Raw genomic sequence first — 25,095 nt, 5'->3', positions numbered from 1 at the left:
ACTAATTGCTACCTGTAACATTCTAGGGTAAATTCATCCGTATCCATTTCTCTGGATCTGGTAAATTGGCTGGTGCTGATATTGAAACATACTTGTTGGAGAAGGCTCGTGTCATCTCACAACAGTCATTGGAACGTTCATATCACATCTTCTACCAAATGATGTCTGGATCAGTTCCCGGACTTAAAGGTATATTATACAGTTTACAGACTATACACACATACACAAATTATACACATATATATCTATTACGTCTCTATAAACTCTTGTCTTTAGTCTCAAATCATTATTTTATAATAAGAAGTACAAATTAATTTTTAAGCGGCAACGATATTTTTAAATTTAAATTTTTTTTATATATCTACATCATGTTAATAAGACAAATCTTTTATCTCTCTCTATCTATCTATCTTTTCAACCTTTTACAACTGCGTATTTTATCCACCTTATATTTTGGTTATACTTCTGCACAACCCCCTGATGTATCTATCCTCCCATGACTTAATTTAAAATACGCTATAACGTATACAAATTTTGACAATATCCAGATTTATGTTATCTATCCAACAACATTATGGACTATTATGTTGTATCCCAGGGTAAAACTACAATTCCAAATGTCGATGATGGTGAAGAAATGACTCTCACTGATGTAAGACATCAAACATTTACGTAGTACCTCTGTTTTTTTTTTTACCATAGAAGTAGACATTTACTATAGATTGATACCTACAAGTGTTTGCATTCTACAAATCTTTTTATTTGCTACTGTCGATGGCCCATACCTGATACGTTGGAGTCTATCCTCATTTTTTTTTTTGAAACTCGCCTCGCCCATCTCTGTTTATTATGAAATCTTCATCCTTCATAAATAGCGTGAAACTATAAATAGAATCTAGATCAGTGTGCCCAAAACAGATCATTGATGTGTCTATCGAGTTTGACTATAACCCTCAACTTTACATCGATTTTTAAACTTAACCCAACTTCTTCATCGATTGTGACTTTAACCCTACTTTATTAACCCACAATGATTAGACTCATATAGCCCATACCACTACAAGTCCATCCATTTATGAAGACTTCTCTAGAATTCTACATAAGCCGACTATGGATGACTTAGCTATATGAGCTAATCAATCAAAAAAATAAAAGTTAAAATGAAGAGACCCGACCGAAAAAAAAATATTTTTAACTTTTGTTATCTTACATCATAATGAAAAATATTTTTTATATCCAATTCCTTAGAAAACTGTATATTGTCCAATAACATTATGGACTATTATATAGTATCTCAGGGTAAAACCACCATTCCCGGTGTTGATGATGGTGAAGAATTGACCCTCACTGATGTAAGAATCCAAACTAATCCAAACTTCTTTTTATCTACTTTTGTGTGATATCTTTTTTTACCTCCACATCCCCCACACACCACCAAGACTTGATTGTACAACCCTACTTCGTCTTTTAAGTCTTTTATTGCATCTCTTTTTGAATTTATTTATCTTTATACCAATCTTTGAATGTTAGTCTAGAAAATATCCCAACAACTATGAGAGGAACTCATTAAGAATCATGAATGTTCCTCTCACACAACCCTACCCCAATATTTACCCCCAAATACGCACTCGTCGCATTATATATTTTAAGTAGAAAATTTGATAAAAAACATCCGCTTTATGTCTTATGTTAGATAAGAGCTATACACTTACACATGTACACAAATTATTTTTATATTTTAATACCCCTTTAGAAAAACTTGATTAATCTATAGTTTGATACCCCTTAATTGAAACAAATGTAAATTTTTATAGAAAATTGTTTGCTCTCAAACAATATCATGGACTATCATAATGTTGCACAAGGAAAAATCACAATTCCCAACGTCGATGATGGTGAAGAATGTACTCTTACAGATGTAAGAATTGACTTTAAAATTTCCTTATCAAAATTTTTTGTTTTTTAAATCTATTGACGCCAAATACGAAACAATCAGGCACTCAATTGAATACTCTTTTTAAGATTTTTATGACCAAAGGAAGTTACTTTTCACTTGTGTCAATTTTTAACTCTGGACTGAACAAAAAGAAAATCTTAAGCTTACTTCTATTCTTTATTTACTTTTTTGATGTGTCCCCCAAATCCCCACCAAAAGATCGACAATCATTCGATACGTTATTGATCTCAATATTTACCTCCCACCTTATTGCAACTTATTGATTCATATTCCCTTTTTACGACATTCTGGTCTTATTGTGTCTTTTGAACAATTCCACAATTCCAAATGTCTCTTTTGATGGTCTTACTCTTATACAAAAAATTGGTTGGAACTATAGCCCATACTCTCGTTACCACCTTTTTTTGCCATCTTATTTACATTTACGAACCCCACCGCAAAATTATTAACTTTTAACCCCACTTTTGATGACCCCCCAAACCCCCCACCATTATTGCATCTATTTGTTACTTCATTACTGCATTACTGTCTCATATTTAGATTATTGTAGCCCATTATAGTAAATCGCCCCTCCAAACCCCACAACAATAACCCCCTGCCCCATATTTTTAATTTGTAGACATTAAGTTAGTGTGAATCAAAGGAATTTTGGAGATTTAGAATTTTACATATCAGAATACGTACGTTAAATATTTTACATATCAAGAATGCAAATGAAATATTTTACATATGAAGATCAAAATTTACTCATCAAGATTATCCGTAAAATATTTTACACATCAAGTATGTACGTAAAATATTTTACATATCAAAATACGTACGTTATTCATTTTGAAAACTTTAGTTCAAAATTACACAAATCTTGATTCTCACTACCTTAATTCATTAGATATTAGACATACTTCATTATTATTTTATTTTCATTTACTTTCAACAAATGCACAACAATATAAAAATTACAAAAAACCATCTAATTTTATCATATCACGAAATAATCACGTTTATGGTTAATTAAATCACATAAAAACAATGGGAATACTACAAAATATTAGATTTGTGTATTCTCAGTGACAACATTATGGATTATCACAACGTTGCTCAGGGAAAGACTTCCATTCCCGGTGTCGATGATGGTGATGAATTGGTTGGAACTGATGTAAGAAAAATTGCGATTGGACATTTTCCCTTCAGTTTTTTATATCCGAATTTTGATTCCAAATCGCTGAAATTATTTAAGATTTTTTTGGATTAAATTGATGGTTATTATTAAGTGCAAAATTGACGATCAGAACACAAGTCAATATACATCCCCCAAGCTAAAATTTAAGTTTCTCCAAATCCACACATGAGACTAAAAAATTATTTAAAAATATTTTATCAGCTCTCGTACTTTCTATTTTTATTTAATTACACACACATACCATTTTTATTGCTAACTATATCCTATCTATTGAAAATCCCTTCCACAAAACTTTAGACATTTGTTTGCTCTCCAATGACATTATGGACTACCATATAGTATCTCAAGGCAAGACTACAATCCCCAGTGTAGATGACGGTGAAGAAATGACTCTCACTGATGTAAGATATTTTATAGACATGGCCATTATAGTACTTCAGCCACTATAAAAATGTCTCGTACCAAAAAGCTTATATTGTCCTTATTAGTATAGTTGTAGATTATAGTTTATGGAAAAATCTTGATTCGATATGACATTTACAGGATTTATCCACTCATTTATTTCGGCATTTTGAATCCATTCAATAAGACATGAAATTGGTTAAATTGCCGCTCATACCCCACCCACTTACCCCCCAACAACATTACACCCCACATCATAGTTTATAGAACAACCTTAATTTTACATACATTTTTACTTGCTTTTTTAATACAATATTTTATATCATCTCACCTATACACACAATATACAAACACACACAAACCTGTGCCAAATATATTAAAAAAATATCCATTAGACATTTGTATGCTTTCCAACAACATTTTGGATTATCATATTGTGTCTCAGGGCAAGACCACAATTCCTAGTGTTGATGACAATGAAGAAATGCTTGTTACTGATGTAAGACAAGAACTTAATGCTTGACTTTATTATATGCTTATTTTGTGCTTCTATACTCTATCGCTAAATATATAAAATATCGCTGCAATTAAATGTTAAATTGGCATAAATATTTTAGGTTATAAGATTAAAGTTTGGTTGATGTTTAAGGTTGCTATAGACCAGTGGTGGGCATCCTGTGTGCCGCCATTGCTATAGACTGAGACATCAGCCATAGTTAAAACAAATGGATAGAATCGAGCTTTTTACATACATTTTACATAGAGAAAACCTTATTGTCGTCACGTATGTGCGACTATCCAACAATAACGCAAGGAAAAACACGTATTCCCGGCATCAATGATGGTGAAGAGTTTGAAATCACTGATGTAAGTTATAGGCAAATGATTGTTCATGTGTAAATTTGATTTCACATGTAAAAAGATTATACAGCACAAGATTTTTTGATTTTTTTCTTAATTTTTATATCCAATGTAAAAAGTGAGTAAATTTTGTACAAAGTAAACGATAGCTCGGAAGCGTGTTGATTAATTGGTTCCAAAAAAGATGAAAAATGTAGAGAAAAAAAAGCTCGCTTCTAGCTATGAATTCTAACTAGTATTAAGACAACGAGATGATGAAAAATCGACGATCACCGACAATAAGTTTTCACAAAACACATTCACAAACAGACCCAAAAATACCAAAAAAATATGAAATGCTTAATTAATTAATGATTATTCTTTAAAATTCAATCGCAAACAGATATGTGTTTACTTTCAAACAATGTCTATGACTACACTTTCGTATCACAAGGTAAAATTACAATTCCAAATGTCGATGACGGTGAGGAATGTACTCTTACTGATGTAAGTTCAACGATCAATGATCGAAATCTATTCGTCAATATCAATTGTTGAGTGTCCCCCTCCGACCCCATTCTTGTACATTATATTTTTTTGTTGGAATCACCATTTTGTGATACAATTTTTTTCTCTATTTTTTGCACAAAATGAATTGAAATTATAATTTTTTGATTAGCACTAGGGCTTGATAATTGCATCCTAGTATGCGGATACTGTTTGTAAAAATTGTGTGCAATACTTGTGTACAATACTTGAATGCAACACTTGTATACAATACTTTCAAACAATATGCTCATTCTTATTTGCAATTATCAAACCTTAATAAGCACTGATCACAATGTTATGTGTGACCTAGGCTGATTGGTTGAAATTGGGTGATTGGATGTCAAGTCCAAAAATCCCTTCCTAACCTAAAAATCAGCCGAAATCATTCAAAATTGTTAATATCAAAAATGACCCCCTTCGTCCTCCTCTTTTTGTCACTTGACGATATCTTATTGAAAGAAAAATTCTGTTTAGGAACAGAAAAATATTCAAATTTTTCCCCATTTTTTCGATGAAAATTCAAATTTGACTTTTGGACATTCCCTAAGAAAATTTACGTACATTCCAATGTTTTTTCCGTAAGTTCACGATGAAATCAACGATAAATTTGTATGGAAACAGATTTTTCATCACTTTTTTGACTAATTTAGTACTTAAGATTGTAGAATTAACCAAAAATTAAGTAGACTCTATTTTTAATACCATTCCTTCCATCAAATATTTTGTTCATAAGTAAAATTGGCAGTATTTTGAATGTTTTTGATGCTTAAATTTTTTTCAAATTTTATGTTTTTCTATCCTATTTTTGTGTGCATTTTTATGTCTTGTAGTTTCAATTTTTTGATGTACCAAAAAAAGTCAATTCCTGTGAAAAGTTCCCAGGAATCGATTTTACATGAAAATTAGACTTGACCGACTTGATATCTAATGCGTACCTTATTTTTTCCGTAACTATAGCAAGCCTTCGATGTCTTGGGTTTCACACAAGAAGAAAAGGACAACATCTACAAGATTACAGCCGCTGTTATGCATATGGGTGGTATGCAATTCAAGCAAAGAGGTCGCGAAGAACAGGCTGAAGCTGATGGTACAGAATCTGGTGAAAAGGTCGCCAAATTGTTCGGTATTGACACACAAGATTTGTACAAGAACTTACTTAAGCCAAGAATTAAGGTCGGTAACGAGTTCGTCACACAAGGTCGTAACAAGGATCAAGTATACAACTCCGTTGGTGCTCTTTGCAAGGGTACATTCGATCGTCTCTTCAAATGGCTCGTCAAGAAGTGTAACGAAACTCTTGATACAAAGCAAAAGCGCTCTCACTTCATTGGTGTCTTGGATATTGCTGGTTTCGAAATTTTCGACGTAAGTATCTTCGACAATAGGTGATTGCTATAAGTACAGTCATCTATATATATTATTATATGAAAAATTTTATAGGAATCAACAATTTTTTTGGGTTTTAAAGAAAAAATTCTCGTCTTTTGGTCTTTTGCCATTAAAAAAATTCACTTATTGGTCTATTGTCACAAAAATTCACTCTTATTTGGGAATCTCATTTGTTGGATCCAAATGAGAAACCAAAGAAATAATAGATACATTCTTGAAACTTTGTTTAAATGTTGAAATTCATCACCAAAAAAAATCTTTCAATTTTATTAAATGTAAAAATGTCTAGTTCAATGGCTTCGAGCAGCTTTGTATTAATTTTACAAATGAGAAGCTACAACAGTTCTTCAATCATCACATGTTCGTACTCGAACAGGAAGAATACAAGAAGGAGGGTATTGATTGGGCCTTCATTGATTTCGGCATGGACTTGTTAGCTTGTGTTGAACTTATTGAAAAGGTTTCTATTTCTACTTTTTAATTCATGTCTCCAAAACTTTCTGTCAGTTTCCCAAAATGTCTGTTGATAGAAAAAAAACTAGATAAATATTTAAAGTCAATGGAGCCGAAAATGAGAAATCAAGGAAGTAAATCTTTTTTTGAGGTTAAAATCAATATTATTAATTAATTTAAATTATTTTTGTTAATCGTTAAATGTCTGAAATTCATAAGAATATCTATCAATTGTTATAAAAAAAATATATACAGTTCAATGGCTTCGAGCAGCTTTGTATTAACTTTACCAATGAGAAATTGCAACAATTTTTCAACCATCACATGTTTGTACTTGAACAAGAAGAATACAAGAAGGAGGGTATTGATTGGGCTTTCATTGATTTCGGAATGGATTTATTAGCCTGTATCGAAATGATTGAAAGAGTAAGAAGGAACTTCAAAAATTATCACTTTTTTATTATATATCCCCACATATGCTGCTAAATGTGATTTTTTTGATTATAATTTATATATTCCCAATTAAGGTTCTAATTTTGGTGTGAATTTTTAAATGTTGATGATACAAAAATTGGTTTACAACTTATCGGCAAATTGACAAACAATTGATGATGGATATGAAAATTTCAATGTTCTTACACAAAAAATCAAATTAAGGTTTTAATTAAATGTTCAATAACTAACCTGTTTAATTCTCTTTCTATCTATGTCTTTGATGATATATAATATCTAAAAATTAATGTAACAAAAACAGTACAACGGTTTCGAACAATTGTGTATTAACTTTACCAACGAAAAATTACAACAATTCTTTAACCATCACATGTTCGTTCTTGAACAAGAAGAATATAAGAAAGAGGGTATTGACTGGGCTTTCATTGATTTCGGCATGGACTTGCTCGCTTGTATTGAAATGATTGAGAAGGTTTGACTTGGAAACTTTAGTTTCCAACATATATTAAGATTCTCTTTTATTGTCCAATTACCCTAGACGCAAATCGCAGTGTGATTCTTTATTCTATATTATTCGTGACATTCTTTATGGTTTGTAAAACTCCTACCTGCAATAATCTTACGACTTTCAATAGAGATATGAGAAATATCTATAGATTTTGTAGCCTACAACCCCCAAAACAAATATTTGGTCTGATTAATTACGTGCTCTCCCCCAAAACCCCCCGACAACCCCTTACCATACCCAATTCTATAGAATTTAGACATTATAGAAGTAGATGAACCTCCTGTGGGTTATCTTGGGTCATACTTCACTACCCCAAGTCTCTCGCAATTACCCCACCAAACCCCCCAACACCCCCAGCTCATCGAAATCTTTATAGGAAATCCAAAAGAGTTCCTATAAAATTTCAAAAAATTTAATTTTCATTAAAAATTTTACTTCCTTTTCATAATTTAACACGTAAATACCTTAAAATACACAACTCAAATCCGTAGTTTAACGGTTTTGAACAATTGTGTATTAACTTCACAAATGAGAAGTTACAACAATTTTTCAATCATCACATGTTCGTACTCGAACAAGAAGAATATCAAAAAGAAGGTATTGAATGGGCCTTTATCGATTTCGGTATGGATTTGGCCTCATGTATTGAAATGATTGAGAAGGTATATTACTCAATTGAGCATTTCCCATTCCTTTAAATCCTTATTTCACATCCTTAAATCCTAAAAAAGCACAATTTTTTTATTTACAAAATTTGGGTGGAATCGACGCAAAATTCGAGAATCAACTTCTAATGAACGTTTTTGTTCTCGACTTTAATTGTGTCGGAAGTTCACTGCTATATATTCTTTCTTAACGACATCTTCCTACGCCATAATTATGGATTTTAAGTCAATATTGCTGATTTTTAAAAATTGATGGGTTTTTTTATTGTTGATTTTATTTGTTCCTTAAAACTTATTCTATTTTTACAATTTCATAGAAGAAATGTAAAAATTTCTAATATTTTTTTTAAATGTTTTTTAATCACAAAACCTACTTCCTTCCCCTTTAATCATAAATATACGCAGTACAATGGTTTCGAACAGTTGTGTATTAACTTCACAAACGAAAAGTTACAACAGTTCTTTAACCATCACATGTTCGTTCTTGAACAAGAGGAATACACCCGAGAAGGTATTGAATGGGCCTTTATCGATTTCGGTATGGACTTGGCCGCTTGTATTGAAATGATTGAGAAGGTACTTTTTGTCAATTCATCATACAAGATGAAAACAAGATTTTTCTACAGCTACTAAATTATATCCTCCCAATCTGCTACAAAAATAGTTTTTACTTTTTATTATACCTGTTTACTATCCTCCTCCTTCTGTATATATATATTATTACCAAATCTACAAAAAAAGCGAAACTGTTTACTTGTATTATATATTCACGCGTTGTTGACATTATGCACAAATTTTTGGATGAACTTTTTTTCTTTAATACTACTATACCAAAAAGAAAATTTACAATTTCATAGAACAAATGTAAATTTTTATTTACTTACTTACTTAATTTTTTTTGTTGAAATGTTTAACCTCCTTCCTTCCTCTTTTTAACACAAAACCAAATAAAACCGCAGTACAACGGTTTTGAACAGTTGTGTATTAACTTTACAAATGAAAAGTTGCAACAATTCTTTAACCATCACATGTTCGTACTTGAACAAGAAGAATACAAACGTGAAGGTATTGAGTGGTCATTCATTGATTTCGGTATGGACTTGGCCGCATGTATTGAAATGATCGAGAAGGTACATTGTACAATTCATCATGAAAGATGAAATACAATACAACAAAATTATTAATACCCCCAATATTGCCCCCCTGCGCACAAAATATAGTTTTCGACACAATGCGATAAAATCCAACATTTTAGTTACGTCGCGATTTGTGTCGGGATTGTCTTTAGTTGCAACATAATAGTTTGTAAAATACCCCTTTGTGTTACCCCCTTTGTGCCCCCCATATATTTTGTACGAAACTGTTTCATGGGTTGTTGTCATTTATTCATGTCATTTGGAATGGATTGTTAGTTACTATAATTTATTATTTTATATATAAAAATTTACAATTTCATAAAACAAATGTGAAAATTTTTATAAATGTTTTTTCTCCCATAATAATCATAAAACCTACTTCCTTTTCCCCATACACATATTGTGATGCCGCAGTACAACGGTTTTGAACAATTGTGTATTAACTTTACGAATGAGAAATTACAACAATTCTTCAATCATCACATGTTTGTACTTGAACAAGAAGAATATCAACGTGAAGGTATCGAATGGACATTTATCGATTTTGGAATGGATTTACAAACAACAATTGATTTGATTGAAAAGGTAGCCCTTTTGAGTCGGGTCATACCGTACAGATAATCATAACATCTTTTTTCTATAACAAATCTACTAAATTCAGCAGCAACTTGATTCAGCCAGACGTGATTCTCAAAACTCTTGTGTCTTTGTTGTTGTTTTTCCTAATTCTCTCGATTCGTACATCTGACGATCGACATGATTAATATTTTTAATATTTTTTTATTCCTACAAATTAAATTTTTTTTAATTTAATTAACAATTTTTTTATAATATTTTCCTTTTCCCTTCATATATGTTATACATTAATCACATTGTGTCCCATAAAACATGTCTATAAACATGTCCCACATATGTGAATTGTCTTCTCATTATTCATATCATATCATAAACCAAAAAAAAACCAAATCTAGTACAACGGTTTCGAACAATTGTGTATTAACTTTACCAATGAGAAATTGCAACAATTCTTCAACCATCACATGTTCATTCTTGAGCAAGAAGAATACAAACGTGAAGGTATTGAATGGACCTTTATCGATTTTGGCATGGATTTGCAAACAACAATTGATTTAATTGAAAAGGTAGAATTAAAATTAGACTTAAAAATTGGCAAAAAAGCACGACAGAGAATTATTTGCTATATGCAGCCGTCGTCATGTTGTTTTTTGGAACTGTCAGCCAATAGCTTAGATTAGCTTTAAAAATTTATTAGTGCAATATCTTGTGATGGTGGAATCGATCAGCATATGTTGAACATTATATTCTAGTACATTAGTTGCCATAGCTCATCATTATTCATTTTTTCTCTTTTTTTACATGCTTTACAATGTGTTACAAAACATGTCCATAAACATGCTCAACACATTGAATCATAAATTTTATGTCATATCTATAAACTTAAAAAATTCACATAAAGATGAATGGCTTTGAACAATTGTGCATTAACTTCACAAATGAGAAATTGCAACAATTCTTCAATCATCATATGTTCATTCTCGAACAAGAAGAGTATCAACGTGAAGGTATCGAATGGACCTTCATCGATTTCGGAATGGATTTACAACAAACGATTGACTTTATTGAAAAGGTAGAACAAGTTTGGATTGTTCCATGTTTTGATGAAGTCACGATATATATTATTATTGGAATTGATTGTTGAGGAATGCAAAAATTTATTATTTTTTATTTTATTTACCGACTCTCTTCAGCCTGATGACATTTCTATGTGAATTTTAACTTATTTCCATTAACCATTCCATAAACTATTTTTATGTTTTATTTTTATATATTTTATGTTACATATATCTGTGATGTCCTACAAACATTTGTGTCACAATCCCAAACATGTACAAAAACATGTGATTTGTGTGTGATCATCGATTCACTGGATATGATAAATTTATATCCTCTAAAATAATCAGTTCAATGGTTTTGAGCAATTGTGCATTAACTTTACAAACGAACGTTTGCAACAATTCTTTAACCATCACATGTTTGTACTTGAACAAGAAGAGTACGAACGTGAAGGTATTCCATGGACATTTATTGATTTTGGCATGGATCTTGCTGGGACTATTGAATTGATTGAGAAGGTATATTGGATTAGTAGTTTGATAACTGAATTATTGAGTACAAAATTTATAAGAAATTAGTAGACAATTTGGCAATAATTACATACTCAAGTAGACTAATAGTTCTTGTGATTGAAGCTTCTGCTGGATCTTTCAATGGATTCAGAATTAAGTTTCATAAAGAAAGTGTTGGAGGACATACTTGATCCGGAATGATTCTGTGTGACTTCTAAGAATTCTGTATGTCACCTAGATGACGGAACTTCAATCACAAGAATGCACAAAAGCACAAAAATTATAAATTTAGTAGAATCACAAAACCAGTGAATTTGTATCACAGTAGTAAGTTGTAAAATTCATCAAAAGTAGAAAAGTTTCGTCCAGTAGTCAAATATTAAGTTTGTCCAGTAGAATATACTGTTTTGTAGGATGTAAAAATATTTGTATGTAGACCAAAAAACAGGACTGTAACATAGAAAAAACGTTTGTTTGCATGACTAACTTAACATCAATCTGTTTGTGCTTGTCTTTATAAAAATATATCTCAAAATGCTTGTAAACTCTCGCTGAAAAAAAATGGTAAGCTTTATATGTCACAAAACAAAATATCCTGATAAAAATGTAGATTTTGCTTAAACGCTTTATGATAAATATCAAAATATCCCCTGTAGATCCCCTAATAGTTCAATATCCAAAAAACTCACTAACACTGAAATTTTAAGCTACCGAGCAAATTTTCTAATATATTTCTTATTTATTCCCATCGCCGTTTGCACATTGTTGCTTATAAATATATAGCCTATGGGTATCTTGTCCATTCTTGAAGAAGAATCTATGTTCCCCAAAGCCACTGATCAAACATTCGCTGAGAAGTTGATGGTCAATCACTTGGGCAAATCAGCTCCATTCTTGAAGCCAAAACCACCAAAGCCTGGTTGCCAAGCCGGTCACTTTGCTATTGCTCATTATGCTGGTGTTGTAACATACAATATCACCGGTTGGTTGGAAAAGAACAAGGATCCATTGAATGACACAGTTGTCGATCAATTCAAGAAGGGATCAAACGCTCTCTTGATTGAAATCTTCGCTGATCATCCAGGTCAATCAGCTGCTCCAGATGCTGGTGGCAAGGGAGGTCGTGGTAAGAAGGGTGGTGGCTTCGCTACTGTCTCATCATCATACAAGGAACAATTGAACAACTTGATGGCAACATTGAGATCAACACATCCTCATTTCGTCCGTTGTATTATTCCAAATGAATTGAAACAGACCGGTCTTATTGATGCCAAGCTTGTTATGCATCAACTTACCTGTAACGGTGTACTTGAAGGTATCCGTATCTGTCGTAAAGGTTTCCCCAACAGAATGAACTATCCAGATTTCAAGTTGCGGTGAGTATAACTTATGAATAAAATTGAAATTTTCAACTTCTTTTCGGCAACTGAAAAAAAATTTTCAAAAATTTTCTCAAATGAATCTAATTTTCAAATCTTCGAACATCCAGTTACAAAATCTTGGCTCCAGCAATCATGGATGCTGAACCAAATCCAAAGATTGCCACACAAAAATGTTTGGAAAATACAACATTAGATCCAGACTTCTATCGTATTGGTCACACAAAGGCGAGATACCTTTTTATTTTCAATCTTCGTTTTATATCCATGTTCTGTGTCTCAATCTACATGTCTTTTTAAAATTTATATGTTGACATTCCAAACATAATCGTCGAAATTTATTTCTTATACTTTTTTATGTAAATTGTGATTAATTTTTCTTAAAATTTAAATTTTTCCTTTCTGTGATTCACAAAACATATTCGTATGCAGTTACCAAATTCTCGCACCAACTGAAATGTTCCATGAAAAAGATCCAAAGGTAGCCGCAGCTGCGTGCTTCAATAAAATTGGATTGGATCCAGAACTTTATCGTATTGGACACACAAAGGCGAGCGAATACCCCCAAAATATCTTGAATAGTTGACAATGAGTCCAATACCCTACTCTATATAGTTAGATGAATGCAAAACCCCCCAAGCCCCCATTTTTTTGAATTGAGTCTTGACTTGTCTTGCCCCACAACCTGTCTTTATATTCATTCATATTGTCTTCAATCGTTTCATTTGTACCCCTGTTTATGAATCATCGTCGTACCCCTTAAAACTCTATTATTATTTTTTTCATGAATGATTCCACATACCAAACCCCATTTCACAATCATCTTATCTGTATATATCAAACGTGATTGTCTTTCCATTATTCTTCATCTTATTGCACCGTCAAAATGTCTTGAACTTTTTTTTTCTGAACCATAAAACCACTTTAAATCCATAAATAATTGTGGATTAGCTCCCCAAACCAAAATGCACACGAATGTCTTAGGACTTTGGTCCAACAACCGACCTATACCTACGATTATTGACTTTTTTTTGTTTTACAAAATTTATTAATTTGTTGAACCTAAAACCATACAAACAGTTATCAAATCCTTGCCCCTGCTGCCATGCAAGCCGAAAAGGACCCCAAGAAGTGCGCTGGTGTATGTTTAGAATCAGTTAAATTGGACCCAGAGAACTACCGTTTGGGTCACACCAAGGTCTATACCCAATTTATTTAGAACAAATTCTTTGGTTTTTACAAATTAATTCTTAACTTTAGACAATTGAATCTTAAAAATTCTTTGAAGGAATTCATTCAATTGATAGATAAATCCCCTCATTTTTGTATATAAAGGAACCTACCCCCGACCTCATGACTTGAACCCTGTACGACATCTAGTCATGATCTTCCAAAACCTCATTTAGATTTTTAAAGACCAAATACATGTCTTAATCTACTTCCCCCAAACCATTTAATAACCCCTGACGTCCACCAATCGGAACATTCAATCTGCAACATACTAGTCCACTTTGATGTTCTCTCATATTCCAGAAAAACAACACAAAAAACCTATTAAACATATATAAAAAATATAAATTTAATTTGTTTTTCTATTCCCATTATTACATGTCAACCATAATCATACTGTACATACATAAATCCCCTATAAAAATTGCATAATACGAAATGCATCAAAATCCCAATACAGTTACAAAATCCTCAATCCAAAGGCTGTCGACCAGGAAAAAGATCCCAAAAAAATAGCCCAAGTCATTTTGGACGCTGTCCATCTTGATGTCGAAAACTATCGATTGGGAAATACAAAGGCATGCAAAATCCTTTCATAAATTATGTGTTACAAAGTAGAATTTGATGATTTTTTTTTTGTTTTTGTTTGTGACCCCAAAACATCCCCACTATATATATTTAATATCACTGTAAATACTATGAGTGAATCCATACCCCACAACCAACCCTAGATATACTCTCTAGAATCTGTAGAATTAATTAGTAAATAATCATCTTCTTGACTTGATTGATTATTGACCCCACCCTACCTCACATACACACAATGTTTACCTGCACCATCTATCCGCCTTTCATCAATTGAACATCAAGAACGAATAAATTGATGGAAAGTTCTCATCCTCCTCTATATTTTTGTAATTGGATTAAACCCACACACCTTAATTGCCAATTCAAAAAGAATACAATTGGAAAATTTTTGATTGATTGCTGCAAGAGAGGAATTGAGATGAATTGCATGCCGGTCATTGATGATCGTCATGGAATTTAAGCCTGAACAGACATGAGGACATGCTTATACAATTAAGTATGCTCATCTATATTGAGCTATATTGAGCAACCTCATTGTCTGTCCAGGACTATTCTCTCTTGATGCAATCATTATATCCATAATACATTATGTCCTATTTTTATATAAAATTTAACTTTTTATTTTTCCCTCATAAATCAATATCCATATCCATAACCTCACAAATAACCATTACATCACAGATACAAAATTCTGTGCATTAATTTGGTTAAAGACATTGCAAAACCAGAAAAAGCATCAGCCGTTATCCTTGAACACCTTAAAATGCCAGAAGAAAACTTCCGGTTGGGTAAAACTAAGGTATTCATTAACACATGACAATCCACAAAAAAATCCATAAATTAACAATAAGTTTGTATATATAAGAACAATTGAGATCCCTACTAATGATTCTCAAGTAGTTAGTACCATATTTATGCATGTTGTAATGACTCAATAACCACAAAAAAAAGTTAGAAACACTTTAAAGTTGAGTTTTAATTCCTAACCTAAAAAACAAGTTAATAACTCTATCAAATATCCACGACTTCACATTCTAATATATATTCAATTACGATGAACTAAAAACAGGTCTTCTTCCGTGCTGGTGTCTTGGGTCAAATGGAAGAATTCCGTGATGAACGTCTTAGCCGTATCATGTCATGGATGCAAGCCTGGGCTCGTGGTTTCCTCAACCGTAAGACATTCAAGAAATTGCAAGAACAACGTCTTGCTCTCACCGTTGTCCAACGTGCATTGCGTAGATATCTTAAGCTCCGCACATGGCCATGGTGGAAGTTGTGGCAGAAGGTTAAGCCACTCCTCAATGCATCACGTATTGAAGATCAAATTGCCGTAAGTAGTAAAATGATGGAAATATTTTTGGATATTTTTTCATCCTGGTCGGAAATATCATCGCACATGACTCAGAGCATGAATGTGATATAAAATTAGTGTCACATGATGAAAGGTATTTTCATGTTACATCATGCAAACTGACTACGATGACTGATTTATTAATAACGTGTGAAACTTGCACATTTTTTATGCTTCTTCCTGTTCAGCACACACACACCTCGTTGTGTGTTTGCCGTGCGGAAAAATATTTTTCACTATTCCACATTTATGGATATGCCATAATTCCATCAACGTAAGCTGTGCTCATTTGAAAATAAATTAATGACTAATGGATGGAGAATCTAAAAAAAAATAATTTTCGGTTCCGATGTTGAGACATCGACTATAGTGTAGGAATGTAGACTCTAGAAATAGATAGCAAATGGAATCAAAATTTTTTAGACAATAGAATAAGAAATCACGAGATTTTTATAAAATGGAACCATCAAGATTCTGACGCAAAAAAAACTTAACGATTTGATTCTATTTTTGTAATGTCCGAATTCTCGGATCTAAAAAAAAAATGTGAGAAACACACAAAAATATTTTCCAGTTTTGAGTGCAATGAAGCATGAGTATATACAAATTTCCATCTCAACTCTCACATCATCTTCATCATCATTAAATCGTGGGTGGAATATTCGTAATATGAAACGAAAAATGATGATCATCTATGCTTACTTCTTATTAAAAAGAAAATTTTTAATTCGTTGCGATGAAAAAAATCATTTTTATTCTCCAGTTATCTTTAAGCTGTTGCGCGGACCTCTACCTGAGCAATTCATAGAAATTAAATAGTGAATTTATAGTATTGTTGTTGGTCCAACGAAATTAATAATTATTTAATTAATTATTTTATATACGAATTGAAATCGAATTGAGTGAGGATTAAAAATGGAAATTAGTGAAGCTGTTTTAATTCCACCAGAAACGACTGACTTTTATGTCGATGAAAAAATACCAAAAAATATTACAAATGGATATAGTAGTGAACAATATGACGTGATTAATAACGGTCCAATTAATTCACAGAAACTTGAAGAGAAGGCACAAAAGGCCCAAGAAGCCTTCGAAAAGGAAGAGAAGGCTCGCAAGGAATTGGAAGCTCTTAACAGCAAATTGTTAGCTGAAAAGACCGCTCTTTTGGACTCATTGTCAGGAGAGAAGGGTGCCCTCCAAGATTACCAAGAAAAGTGTGCTAAGCTCACCGCACAAAAGAACGACTTGGACAACCAATTGCGTGTAAGTATAAAGTGCTTAATTTTAATTAAAAGTATGACAAATTGGAACTAATGGACAGCAATTAAGATGAACAAATTTTCTAAATTTGTCATCATTCGTAGGTGAATTTTACCTGCGGCATTAACGCCTCCTTCTTAATATTTTAGTCTAAAATTCCACAGTTAGTCACATTTGGCGTACATCCAAGATTTTATCCCATTTGGATATTCAAAAATGTTTTCATTTCAGACGAGATGAAAAATCATCATATTTTAATAATATTATGTAAAAAAATAAGAAGGCATTGGAATTTATTTATTTTACCTGTGGCGAACAAATTGCCTCATTTCGTGCGTGGAAATTGCGAGATTCTATTTTTGTCATATTACGTTACCTGCATCTTAATTTTTGAGTATTAATCATCACTATTTTAATATTCCTTAATAGGACACACAAGAACGCTTGGCCCAAGAAGAAGATGCCCGCAACCAACTCTTCCAATCAAAGAAGAAGTGCGAGCAAGAAATCAGTGGCTTCAAGAAGGACTTGGAAGATTTGGAATTGACCATCCAAAAATCAGAACAAGATAAGGCCACAAAGGATCATCAAATCCGCAACTTGAATGATGAAATCGCTCACCAAGACGAACTCATCAACAAGTTGAACAAGGAGAAGAAGATGCAAGGTGAAACCAACCAAAAGACAGCTGAAGAATTACAAGCTGCTGAGGATAAGGTTAATCACTTGAACAAAGTTAAGGCTAAGTTGGAACAAACCCTCGATGAATTGGAAGATTCATTGGAACGTGAGAAGAAGCTCCGTGGTGATGTTGAAAAGTCCAAGCGTAAGGTTGAAGGTGACTTGAAGCTCACACAAGAAGCTGTTGCTGATTTGGAACGCAACAAGAAGGAACTTGAACAAACCATCCAACGTAAGGACAAGGAAATCTCATCTCTCACCGCTAAGTTGGAAGATGAACAATCCTTGGTTGGCAAGCTCCAAAAACAAATCAAGGAACTTCAATCACGCATTGAAGAACTCGAAGAAGAGGTTGAAGCTGAACGTCAAGCTCGCGCCAAGGCTGAGAAGCAACGTGCTGATTTGGCCCGTGAATTGGAGGAATTGGGTGAACGTCTTGAAGAAGCTGGTGGTGCCACCTCAGCACAAATTGAACTCAACAAAAAGAGAGAAGCTGAATTGGCCAAGTTGCGTCGTGACTTGGAAGAAGCCAACATCCAACATGAAGGTACATTGGCTAACCTCCGTAAGAAGCACAATGATGCTGTCGCTGAAATGGCTGAACAAGTTGACCAACTCAACAAATTGAAGACCAAGTGAGTATAAATTTTGGACATAGAATATTCTTTTACAGGTGCATTTTGGAAACTTGAAAACCTTAAAAAAAATTCACGAAATTGTCTCATATAAAATTTGCTGAAAAAATAATCTAATTATATAAATATAGAGCTGAACACGATCGCGCAAATATGTATAATGAACTAAACAACACCCGTGCTGCCTGCGATCAACTTACACGCGAGAAGGTAAACAGAACTAAGAAGAAGTTTTTTCACATTCCACGTTTCTATGTTTTATATATTTTAATGTTCCTCTACGTGTTCGTTTTTTAATTCCGATGAAAATAAGCAGTTTCCAAAATCAGCATGACGCATCCTCCCAAAAAAAAAAGCAACCGCAAAAGTTTCTTAAATGAAAAAAATTTTAAAGAAATTTTCTTTTGTACATTTATGACATAAAAATCCAAACTTTTTTACCCATACAGAGCTGAAAAGGAAAGATCACAATATTTCGGTGAAGTTAATGATCTCCGTCACAGCCTCGACACAGTTGCTAACGAAAAGGTATTGAGTTGCGAAAAGACTATATGATTGGAAATTCTTGATGCAATTAAAAATTTTCTGCTTAGTATTTTCACATGTGGCTTCTTAAAAACAAAAAAAAACAGAACTGGATGGAGATTATTAGAATTTTGCACTTTTTATGCAGCTCATTATATACCAAAACAATATCAATAATATAATTTTCACCATGCTTACTCATGAATTAATAATAAAAGTATAAACCCATCATCAAGTGTGCTGGAATTAACCCCAATTTAATAAACATTAATCCACTCATTTATTTGAGTTATGAATCTGACGATACTAACAATATTAAAAAGTCTATAATTAAATTCCAAGTTTTTTTATGCATGAAACAGATGAAAATTTCATAATTCTCAAATTTATTGCCATAATGACTAATGTCTTCCTTTTCCTCCCTTAAATCAACTAAAAAAACACAACTTTTAGGCCGCCCAAGAGAAGATTGCCAAGCAATTGCAACACACACTCAATGAAGTTCAAGGCAAATTGGATGAAACCAACCGTACATTGAACGACTTTGACGCACAAAAGAAGAAGTTGTCAATTGAGAACTCAGATCTCCTCCGTCAATTGGAAGAAGCTGAATCACAAGTTTCACAATTGTCCAAGATTAAGATCTCACTCACCCAACAATTGGAAGATACCAAGAGATTGGCTGATGAGGAAGCACGTGAACGTGCTACACTTTTGGGCAAATTCCGTAACTTGGAACACGATTTGGATAACCTCCGTGAACAAGTTGAAGAAGAAGCAGAAGGCAAGGCTGATATGCAACGTCAACTCAGCAAGGCCAACGCTGAAGCTCAATTATGGCGTGCCAAGTACGAGTCAGAGGGTGTTGCCCGTGCCGAAGAATTGGAAGAAGCTAAGCGCAAGCTCCAAGCTCGTCTCGCCGAAGCCGAAGAAACAATCGAATCACTCAACCAAAAGTGCGTTGCATTGGAAAAGACAAAGCAACGTCTTGCCACAGAAGTCGAAGACTTGCAATTGGAGGTTGATCGTGCCACAGCAATTGCCAACGCTGCTGAGAAGAAACAAAAGGCATTCGACAAGATTATTGGAGAATGGAAACTTAAGGTTGATGATCTCGCTGCTGAACTTGATGCCTCACAAAAGGAATGCCGCAACTACTCAACAGAACTCTTCCGTCTCAAGGGTGCATACGAAGAAGGACAAGAACAATTGGAAGCTGTCCGTCGTGAAAACAAGAATCTCGCTGATGAAGTTAAGGACTTACTCGACCAAATTGGTGAGGGTGGACGCAACATCCATGAAATCGAAAAGGCACGCAAACGTCTTGAAGTTGAGAAAGACGAATTGCAAGCTGCTCTTGAAGAAGCTGAAGCCGCTTTGGAACAAGAAGAAAACAAGGTCCTCCGTGCTCAACTTGAATTGTCACAAGTACGTCAAGAAATTGACAGACGTATCCAAGAGAAGGAGGAAGAATTCGAAAATACACGCAAGAATCACCAACGTGCCCTCGACTCAATGCAAGCTTCACTCGAGGCTGAGGCCAAGGGTAAGGCTGAGGCTCTTCGCATGAAGAAGAAGTTGGAAGCTGACATCAATGAACTTGAAATTGCATTGGATCATGCCAACAAGGCTAATGCCGAAGCACAAAAGAACATCAAACGTTATCAACAACAACTCAAGGAATTGCAAACCGCTCTTGAGGAAGAACAACGTGCACGTGATGATGCCCGTGAATTACTCGGAATCTCAGAACGTCGTGCCAACGCACTCCAAAACGAGTTGGAAGAATCACGTACACTCTTGGAACAAGCCGATCGTGGCCGTCGTCAAGCCGAACAAGAATTGGGAGATGCTCATGAACAACTTAATGAACTCTCAGCTCAAAATGCCTCAGTTGCTGCTGCCAAGAGAAAGTTGGAAGCCGAATTACAAACACTCCACTCAGATTTGGATGAATTGTTGAACGAAGCCAAGAACTCCGAAGAAAAGGCCAAGAAGGCTATGGTTGATGCTGCCCGTCTTGCTGATGAACTCCGTGCTGAACAAGATCATGCACAAACACAAGAGAAGTTGCGTAAGGCCCTTGAAACACAAATCAAGGAATTGCAAGTCCGTCTTGATGAAGCCGAGACTAACGCACTTAAGGGAGGCAAGAAGGCCATCCAAAAACTCGAACAACGTGTTCGTGAATTGGAGAATGAATTGGACGGTGAACAACGTAGACACGCCGATGCCCAAAAGAACCTCCGCAAGGGTGAACGTCGCATTAAGGAACTTACCTTCCAATCAGAGGAAGACCGTAAGAACCACGAACGTATGCAAGACTTGGTTGACAAACTCCAACAAAAGATCAAGACATACAAGAGGCAAATCGAAGAAGCAGAAGAAATTGCTGCTCTTAACTTGGCCAAATTCCGTAAGGCACAACAAGAATTGGAAGAATCAGAAGAGCGCGCCGACTTGGCCGAACAAGCCATCAGCAAATTCAGAGCAAAGGGACGTGGCGGATCAGTCGCCCGTGGTGCCAGCCCAGTGGTAAGTTACAAATGATTTTCATATCGTCAGTCATTATAATCATTATTAGACTCGAGCATACTTCTACTATTTCTCATATCAGTAAATTTTCTCATCATTATAGCCACAGCCCGCAGCAGGTCGTTTCAGTGTTTTGGAATAAATTCTTTTAAAATTTTATATCTCATAAAATCTTTTCAAAGTCTTTCTCAATTCCAAACTTTATCCAAAAGTCATATTTCATGCTATTGTCTTTTGTATTAAAATTAGTAAGTTCAACTTTATTTTTTTATACTTTTATATTTGTTTTTTGTTACTTCCGTTTTGTGTTTTCACCATACTTCACCAATTCTTACAGTCTTACACAAAATGTGAATTCAAATTAGGCTACCTACACTGTACACAATATACACAAGAGCTTCCTTAAAAATTTCCTTTTGTTTGTTTTTTGCATATTCGCATTGCTGTATCGGCACATCGAATAGGCTGTAAAATCCTGAAAATATTACTTCCAATATTGAAATTTGTTGAAAACCGTTAGAAAAAATATTTGAATTTTGCTGAAACATTGAAGATTAATTTGAATTTATTTCGTAACGGTTTTTGATGAATTTTCAATTTTGAAAAGCAGATTTCCTCTTTGAAATTATCATCGCACATCTAATTGGATTTTATCCTTATTTTTGACACATTTATCCTCAAGATTTCAAGGGATGTGATTAATATAGAAATAGAATTTTTTTGGTTTTTTTTTTGGCAGTTACAATTCAAAATTTAACCATCCCTTGGAGTGAATTTAAAAATTGAATTAATTTAATAATTCCACAATTTAAATTATCTTTACAGCCCCAAAGACCAAACCGCCAATTGGCTGATGGAATGTTCGGATTTGATGAATAAATTAACAACTTCACGCTTCGACCTTGCTCAACGATAAAAACAAAAGAAAATTTATAAAAAATCACCTTTTTACACAAAAACTGTCAAATCATTTTCGTTTTTTTTTATTAGTTTCGAGAGAGAATCTTTTTTTTTATATTTAATTTCAATTTATTGTTTTATTTTTAATTCTTTTTTTATATATCAAATTAAAATTTGCGTCATTTTCGACTAACTTTTTTTATATACACCGATACCAGTAGCAGAATTTTTTGTAAAAAATGCAACTCGTAACACCCAAAAAAAAGTGAAAGAAAATTCTTTTTTTTTTTGTTATAAAATCAAAAAACAAAAAAAAAATCAAGCAAATTGAAAATTCCATCAAATTTTTCATCAAAAGAAAATAGCTAAAGAAAATTTTTTTATATCACACACCGCAGAAAAAAAAGGAAAAAACTCGAAAGCCCAAAATGCAAAGTAAAGAAAAGAAAAAAAGCAAATTTTCTTTATGATTTTATGTTTTAATTTTAATTCTTTTTTTTGTCTTCTTTATTTTTAAACAAACAAAAAAAAAAATGCGCCGATGTACTAAGATTTTTTTAAAAAAAAACTATAATTTAAATGGGAAAGAAATGCTATATAGAAATTTTGTAGAATCGCACTTTTAATTCAAAAGTGAGAAAAATTCTTCGGAAAATTTTCAATAATGTATTTATTTTTCTTCGTTCTTTTTGTAATTTTAATTAATAAAAAAGATTTAATTTAATATTGCACTTGTAAATTCGGATAGAATGGAATTTATTTGATTTTTGATGAAAAATTTTCTTCCTTTGAGAGCGAAAACGACAAAAAAAAAAGAAAATTTTTAAAAATTTTTCACTTTAAACTTTTCATTAAAAATTAATAATTTTAAATTTCCGCGAAAAATCGCCCAGAATAGAAAGGAAAATATCTATAAGAAAAATAAACTATTTACGCATTTGGAAAGTCAGAAACGAGGAAATGTGGAAACACACATGAGAGAAAATAAAAATAGAGACACAAATAAAATAAAATAAATAATAATGAGACACGTTTTAACATCAAATTCAGCCCACTATTTCATCAAATGACAACCTTTGATTTTCTATACGCGAAAAGTTCATTTTTAGTCATTTTAAGATTTTTCCTTTTTTTAAACTAAAAATGAGATAAAAAACAAAGAAATTTAAAACCTTTTTTATTGTAAATTTATTAGTGAAATGTTTTTGTTTTTTTTTTTTTTTTGAAATTTACAACAACATTCTCAATTTATTTGTATAAAATATCCTTTTATCCGAATTTATCTCCGAGAGAAAATAAAAAGTATGTGTGAACCATTGAACATCAACAAAAAAAAAAACATCTAATTATACAAAGAAAAAAATAAAAAATAAAAAATACTTATATTAATAAAATCATTTAAATTTTTGACTTTTTCATTCAAATTTCAACTTTTATTACAGAAAATAAATTTTTAAAAAATCTTTCAGATAAACTATTTGTCATCAAGTCATAAATGTTTCACTTTTCAAAATTGAAATTTCAAATTATTACTTTTAAAATTAAATAAAAACTAGTAATGAAGCGGATCACGCTTCATGGAATATTCACACCATACACAGATCAGAAAACTGTTCAGAAAAGTAAGAATTAAAAAAACAACTTGAACAAAATAAAAGATTCATCAAATAAATGTGATAAATAATGATTACTTACATAGTAACTAAAATTATTCAAATGAAGTATGCATTCGAACCATTAATGTTCGAGCTTCGCTCGAACTATTTTTTTCCACACGGCAACATTTCTTGATATAAATGCAGTTTGTACTGTTTGGGAAAATTTTCACGCCTTCACTCGCTTCGCTCCGTTCAGGGCGCAAAAATTTGTGCGCTTCGCTCAACCAAGTCCGAACTGCGTTCGAACTGTTAATGTTCGAGCTTCGCTCGAACTATTTTTTTCCACACGGCAACATTTTTTGATATAAATGCAGTTTGTACTGTTTGGGAAAATTTTCACGCCTTCACTCGCTTCGCTCCGTTCAGGGCGCAAAAATTTGTGAGCTTCGCTCAACCAAGTCCGAACTGCGTTCGAACTATTAATGTTCGAGCTTCGCTCGAACTATTTTTCTACTCACACTGTAGATTACAGTACTAATATAGATCACTATAGGAGCCGGGCTGAGCTTCGCTCGCCCGACTTGGGTATATTACAGTACTAATATAGATCACTATAGGAGCCGGGCTGAGCTTCGCTCGCCCGACTTGGGTAGATTACAGTACTAATATAGATCACTATAGGAGCCGGGCTGAGCTTCGCTCGCCCGACTTGGGTAGATTACAGTACTAAT

General features: G+C 33.0%; 1 protein-coding gene across 28 annotated transcripts in view; it reads left to right on the top strand.

The window, feature by feature from the left end:
• The window catches only part of Mhc (myosin heavy chain), a 29,852-nt gene extending 5,683 nt beyond the window's left edge, over positions 1 to 24,169 (top strand). For 2 of the 28 annotated variants that reach the window (XM_070649302.1, XM_070649298.1), the window contains exons 5-16: positions 27 to 189; positions 3,435 to 3,538; positions 5,886 to 6,293; positions 9,947 to 10,117; positions 12,463 to 13,055; positions 15,558 to 15,675; positions 15,946 to 16,209; positions 17,284 to 17,493; positions 17,920 to 18,806; positions 19,256 to 19,334; positions 19,785 to 21,866; positions 22,692 to 24,169. In XM_070649302.1, the coding sequence (XP_070505403.1) occupies positions 27 to 189; positions 3,435 to 3,538; positions 5,886 to 6,293; positions 9,947 to 10,117; positions 12,463 to 13,055; positions 15,558 to 15,675; positions 15,946 to 16,209; positions 17,284 to 17,493; positions 17,920 to 18,806; positions 19,256 to 19,334; positions 19,785 to 21,866; positions 22,692 to 22,745 (5,133 nt within the window). In that variant the 3' untranslated portion in view covers positions 22,746 to 24,169. Of the gene's footprint in view, positions 1 to 26; positions 190 to 548; positions 653 to 1,814; positions 1,919 to 3,009; positions 3,114 to 3,434; positions 3,539 to 3,934; positions 4,039 to 5,885; positions 6,294 to 7,025; positions 7,197 to 7,524; positions 7,696 to 8,222; positions 8,394 to 8,801; positions 8,973 to 9,355; positions 9,527 to 9,946; positions 10,118 to 10,503; positions 10,675 to 11,514; positions 11,686 to 12,462; positions 13,056 to 14,138; positions 14,257 to 14,748; positions 14,867 to 15,557; positions 15,676 to 15,945; positions 16,210 to 17,283; positions 17,494 to 17,919; positions 18,807 to 19,255; positions 19,335 to 19,784; positions 21,867 to 21,948; positions 22,115 to 22,691 lie in introns of all 28 variants that reach the window. The other 26 variants (XM_070649301.1, XM_070649291.1, XM_070649297.1 and 23 more) reach the window with 23 other exon arrangements.
• The last annotated feature ends 926 nt before the right edge of the window (positions 24,170 to 25,095 follow it).

Source organism: Chironomus tepperi, unplaced genomic scaffold (genome assembly GCF_022539635.2).
Source record: "Chironomus tepperi strain 1889 unplaced genomic scaffold, CSIRO-AGI_Ctep_v1 contig_422, whole genome shotgun sequence".
In the NCBI taxonomy this organism is placed as follows: Eukaryota; Metazoa; Arthropoda; class Insecta; order Diptera; family Chironomidae; genus Chironomus; species Chironomus tepperi.
Note: the sequence above shows the minus strand (reverse complement) of the source record. Positions and strands in the feature narration are given on the sequence as shown.